The sequence below is a fragment of the Lactuca sativa genome, chromosome 8, assembly GCF_002870075.4.
Source record: "Lactuca sativa cultivar Salinas chromosome 8, Lsat_Salinas_v11, whole genome shotgun sequence".
NCBI lineage: Eukaryota > Viridiplantae > Streptophyta > Magnoliopsida > Asterales > Asteraceae > Lactuca > Lactuca sativa.
Genome location: NC_056630.2, coordinates 18,444,996 through 18,450,767, shown reverse-complemented (window position 1 = coordinate 18,450,767; position 5,772 = coordinate 18,444,996). Strand labels below are relative to the sequence as shown.

Below are 5,772 nucleotides of genomic sequence, written 5' to 3'. Positions count from 1 at the left end.
CCGCCGATGGGGAGACGAACCGGTTTATTTTGCAGAACGAAGGGAGGCTGTTCGAGTCGAGTTATCCCGGTTCGATAGCGAATCTGGTCGGAAAACACTCGTTGTTGCTCATGAGAGGCAGTCTTCACCGGAGAATGCATTCATTGACAATGAGTTTTGCTAATTCCACCATTATCAAGGACCATTTTTTGGTTGATATTGACCGGTTGGTCCGGCTCAACTTGGATTCGTGGACCGGTCGGATTCTACTCATGGAGGAAGCCAAAAAGGTAATATTGTAATTTTGTTCATCGTCGTATGTTTTACATCGGAAATCTGACCTGAATATGTCTGAAACGTCCGGCCATTTTGACCATGACAGAGCTAAATTTCATGTGGGTTCTTTATTCTTCAATAATACAGTTGTTTCTCTTAATATTTAAAGTAAATTACATTTTTGGTCCCTAAGTATATCATGTTTTTCAATTTTGATCTGAACATGTTTCTTTCATTTTGGCAATTTTGTATTTTATTTGAGGCTTTGTTTTAAGTAAAATGGTTAGTTTGGTTCGGAATATAGTTTATTTTTGATATTTTAGTTATAAAATATGGTCAGTTTCTTGGAATATGAACAAAAACATTGAATAAAGACAAAAGTTATAAGAAAAAACATTTTTGGGACCAAAGTTGTAAAATAAACTATATTTAGAGACTAAAAATGTAATTTGCTCAAATATTTGTAAACATTTTTTATAAACCAAACTCAAGATACTTATGTGTTAATTTTTTTTACAATTTAAGTAAGTGTATATAAAATGGTAAAATAATTATTAGTATATGTCTTAAGGTTAACTCATACCTTGCTTAATAAGCAATCCCTTTCTTTATTTATGATGTACTTAAGTGAAACAATGAATCTGGTCAGTTTCTTTTTGCATGCTTAAAGACTAATAAGTTATTAATTTGTGTGTAATCGTTTTATTTTTGAAAAATCGGTATATAAAATCGATTAGTTTAGGGAATATAGTATTTATATAAAGTATTATGGTAATGATAAATAGAACGTTTGGTCATGTGCACAATCCTAATCTAGTTACAACTACTTCATAAAAAGTAATTGGGGGAAATCATTGTGTTTATTCCATTCCATGTGTATAATGTTAAAAAAAGTGTCAAAAGTGGGCATCATTAAAAAAACATCTAATTATTTCCCACGATCGATTTGTTTTTTGTTTGTCTGATAGATAACGTTTGAGTTAACGTTGAAACAACTGTTGAGCATCGATCCATGTGAGTGGTCGGAGAATTTAAGAAAAGAATACATGCTCGTAATCGAAGGCTTCTTCTGCATCCCTCTCCCCTTCTTCTCTCTCACCTATCGTCGCGCCATTCAGGTATGTATATATACTCTTATCTTTCGATTTTTTTTTTAAATATCAAATTAGTTTTTTTTTATTAATCTGATGGATTAAAATGGTGTTTTTGAAGGCGAGGAAAAGGGTGACGGAGGCGTTGAATTTGGTGGTCGGAGAGCGGCGGAGGGAGAGGGAGAGAGGGGTGAAGAAAAATGATATGTTGGCGGCGTTGTTTGACAGCGACGGTGGCGATGTGGTCTTCCACGACGAGGAGATCGTGGATTTCTTGGTGTCGCTGCTGGTTGCAGGTTACGACACCACCTCGACCACCATGACTCTCGCCGTTAAATTCCTTACAGACACTCCGTCGGCTCTTGCTCAACTTCAGGTTCGTATTCTCCCCTATCATTCTCACGTGTGGCGAGGAGAGAGAGTGGGAGAGAGGAAAAAGACTAAATTGGTCCAAAAAAGTCAACAAAAGGAGTGTGCAAAAGCATTGAAAAGTCACAAGTTTAATGGATAAAAGTGGAAAAAGGAGGAGACAACATTTGTTAATTGATGATGCAAAATCCGCACGCCCTCCTTTAGATAGTCACATAACGTTGTCTATGTGTGTGTGGTTTTGGAAAACTGTATGGGTAATTTTGTCCATTCAAGGGTTACTTTGGTGAATCTCATATTTATGGGGTTAATATGGTAAATAAGTAACTAATTATTTGAGATGTTAAAAAAAATCAAAATACTATCATAAGGTAAACAACACACCACCGGATTTTGTTAACAAAGGTTGCAGGTGTTTACAGTCTTATAGTATTTTTTTTTTCTCTGGTGTTTTTAAGAAAAGTTGGCAAATTACATAAGTTACTATATTTTGGCATTATTATGGTTAATCACTATAGTTCACATTTTTTACTTATAATCACTCAAGTTTGATATTTTTTTTTCTATGACTATCATTTTGATTTGTTATGACATGTTATATCATGTTAAAGTGGTCACGATAGAATTTTTTTGTCAAATCCTTTTGGCTTTAGTAATCTTAACACTAAAACTAGACACTAAATATTCTTCTAATTAAAGCCATCAATTTTTGACAACTTATTGTGACCACTTTAACAACAAATAAATGTTGTCTTAGAAAAAAATATCAAACTTTGGTGACGTTTATTAGTGAAACTCAAACTTTGGTGTCTTTTTTTTTTTATTATTTTTTTATTTTTTACAAGTATTTATGTTTTTAAAACAGAGTCTTTGATTGTCCCAAAATAAATGTTACATCTTCGAAGATTTTTTTTTGTCCAAGTAATAGTATCCAAAATAAAACAATAAAATTTTGTAACAAATTTATTTAATCTATCGTCCATAGATAAAACAATACTAGAGTTTCTTGTAACTCATATCTTGCATACTTGATACCTTCAGTTATGATTAAATACTTGCTTTTTGATCATCTATTTACAGGAAGAACATGATAAAATTAGGGCAAATAGAGGAACATCGGTGGCTCTTGAATGGGACGATTACAAGTCTATGCCGTTCACACAATGTGTATGTTTAATGATTTTTTTTTATTGAATTTATAATCAAATAATTAAATAAAATTTTAATTCATTTGCAGCCTTAATCAAACTTACAAAATATTTAAAAAAATGAACTTGATTAAATAAAACTCGATGCATTTTGTTTTCAGGTTGTTAACGAGACCTTGAGGCTCTCTAACATAATTAGCGGCGTATTTCGTAGAGCAATTACTGATGTCAAGATTAAAGGTAATGTCTTTGTTAAGGTTTTTAGCATTAATTTATAGATCATAAAATTCAAATATTTTGGTTCATTAATTTATTATAATTTTCAATTCACGCAGGTTATACAATTCCAAAGGGATCAAAGGTCTTTACTTCGCTTCGAGCAGTTCATCTTGGTCAAGAAAATTTCAAAGATGCTCGTGTTTTCGATCCTTGGAGATGGCAGGTCTGTTTTTTTTTTTTTTTCAAAACAGTTAAAAAAAATCATTAATTTTAACAATATTAATCAAGACAAAACTTCAAAAATGGTCCCTGTGGTTTCCGAAAATATCAAGTTTAGTCCCTAAGTTCAAAAAACCTCACAGATGGTCCCTGTGGTTTCAAAACTTTTAACAAATGGTCCTTCCGCTTAACTCCGTCAGCTTTTTACCGTTAAGTGAGGGGCATTTTCGTCATTTCAATGCACAGGGACCATTTATGAGGTTTTCTCTATTTAACAAAAAAAAGAAAAAAATATATAATTATTTAATTAAAGGGCCCCACCCTCTCTCTCTCTCTCTCTCTCTCTCTCTCTCTCTCTCTCTCTCTCTCTCTCTCTCTCTCTCTCTCTCTCTCTCTCTCTCTCTCTCCTTGACCACCATTGAAGCTACCACCAAACATCATTCCCCTTCCTTCTTCTTCACTTACAACCAAGAACCACCATTGCCGACCACTAGAGCAGCTCCCTCCTCCCCTCCCTGCTGCCATGGTAAAAACCCACCACCACCGTGTTTATTTTGTCGAGTACAGCAGCCCCAAACATCGCCCAAACATCTCCGACCCTTACTCCTTCATCCCCTTGTCTCTCACGTGTCGACCTTACTGGAAGAAATAAACAGAAGCAGCGGGAGTCGCCGGAGCGAGCACCACCGGCTGCCACTGTCGTTTTCAGCCCACTCTGCCATCCCCCTGTCGTGACCCACTGCTTCGACCGCCTTCTTTCTTTCCTTGACGAGCGATGCCAGACAAACCCATCAGAAGAGTAAGAGGTGGCGGATCCCCCTGCCGCTGCTACCCACATGGGTACAAGGTGTTTGTTGCTGTAGGGAAGGGAGGGAGCGGAGATGACTACCTCACTGTAGGAGTCGGGGTAGAAACATCAACAAGGTGGCATCGGGTAGTGGCTGTGGGCGGCGATGGCGGCTCCGACGGACTCCTACTGTTTCGTTTTGGGCTTCTGGTTGACGGAACTGTGAGTGGAGATGTAAGTTCGATTTGCTACATTTGATTTTCGATTTGTTGGGTTTTCACAAAATCATAACAGGTTCCAAAATCATAACTAGTTCAAAATCGAAACAGCCGCCGACTTCATCTTCCATGGGTTAAAGTTGCTATTAATTAGCTGGGTTTTCTCATAGGCTTCGTTTTTGGGTCTTCGATATGTTATGTCTGCCATTCGTTTTCTGGGTTTACACAAATGAAGATGGAGGAAGTTGCAGGTTTTATTTGAGAGAGAGAGAGAGGGTGGGGCCCTTTAATTAAATAATTATATATTTTTTTCTTTTTTTTGTTAAATAGAGAAAACCTCATAAATGGTCCCTATGCATTGAAATGACGAAAATGCCCCTCACTTAATGGTAAAAAGCTGACGGAGTTAGGCGGAAGGACCATTTGTTAAAAGTTTTGAAACCATAGGGACCATCTGTGAGGTTTTTTGAACTTAGGGACTAAACTTGATATTTTCGGAAACCACAGGGACCATTTTTGAAGTTTTGTCATTAATCAATTTTACCCCCTTGCCACATGTATTTGCATTTGTAGCAAATAAAATAACCATAAACAATTATTTTGTTTTATAAAATATTGTAAACAGAATACATCCGACCCGATAAACTTCATGCCATTTGGAGGAGGGCCAAGGAAATGTCCGGGTCATGAGCTAGCAAGGGTGGCGTTATCTGTTTTCCTTCATCATCTCATCACTCGTTTCAGGTTACAAATATTAATTATTTGCACATCAAAACTTGATTCCACTTTTTTTTTTCATCAATGAATTAAGTTATTTTTCATTTTTATTTCAGTTGGAAACCTGCAGAAGAAGATAAATTGGTATTTTTTCCAACGACAAGGACACAAAAACGATATCCTATCATTGTGGAATGTCGTAATGTAGGAGGGTGATGTAAATAGTAGAAGATTAAAAAGAATCAGTGGGTTATATTCTTGGAAAATTTTGAATATGTTCAAAGATTAGGTGTGTCGGAAAAATTGTAAGATCATATCGTTAAAGGTTTTTATATGTCTGTCTAGTGGCATTTATGTATGTCTAGTGGCATTTATGTATATGATACTTACGGAGGACACGATCGTTTGCATTTGACCATATTTTCAAGCATCGTGTTTTTTTATTAAACGAAAGTTAAAGCAAAGACAAGATGATCAGAATTAGTTTTTGTACTACATAATAGTCGTTTATTTTATTATCTTATCCAAAGAAATACTGTAGATGAACGGTATAAATAGGAGACAAATGATGTTTTAGGGTTTAAAGAGGTTTGGGTTATACTAAAGTAAAGAGAGAAAATGAGAGCACAAATTCATGGTGATCTCAAAGGAATGAAGTGAATTTGTAGTGTCGGTTGACACTAGTTTAACATCATTGAATACTGATTATGTTACCTCCTATATAAGGATATGGTGAGTGAAATAGAGAA

The 5,772-nt window shown here is 35.5% G+C and overlaps 1 protein-coding gene across 1 annotated transcript in view; it reads left to right on the top strand.

Moving 5' to 3' along the window:
• The window catches only part of LOC111919719 (cytochrome P450 90A1), a 5,856-nt gene extending 437 nt beyond the window's left edge, over positions 1 to 5,419 (top strand). The window contains exons 1-8 of the mRNA XM_023915301.3: positions 1 to 269; positions 1,224 to 1,373; positions 1,468 to 1,722; positions 2,796 to 2,882; positions 3,025 to 3,103; positions 3,199 to 3,305; positions 4,932 to 5,050; positions 5,140 to 5,419. The exon at positions 1 to 269 is cut by the window's left edge and continues 437 nt beyond it. Of these exons, the coding sequence (XP_023771069.1) occupies positions 1 to 269; positions 1,224 to 1,373; positions 1,468 to 1,722; positions 2,796 to 2,882; positions 3,025 to 3,103; positions 3,199 to 3,305; positions 4,932 to 5,050; positions 5,140 to 5,239 (1,166 nt within the window). The 3' untranslated portion in view covers positions 5,240 to 5,419. The remainder of the gene's footprint in view (positions 270 to 1,223; positions 1,374 to 1,467; positions 1,723 to 2,795; positions 2,883 to 3,024; positions 3,104 to 3,198; positions 3,306 to 4,931; positions 5,051 to 5,139) is intronic.
• Positions 5,420 to 5,772: the final 353 nt, after the last annotated feature.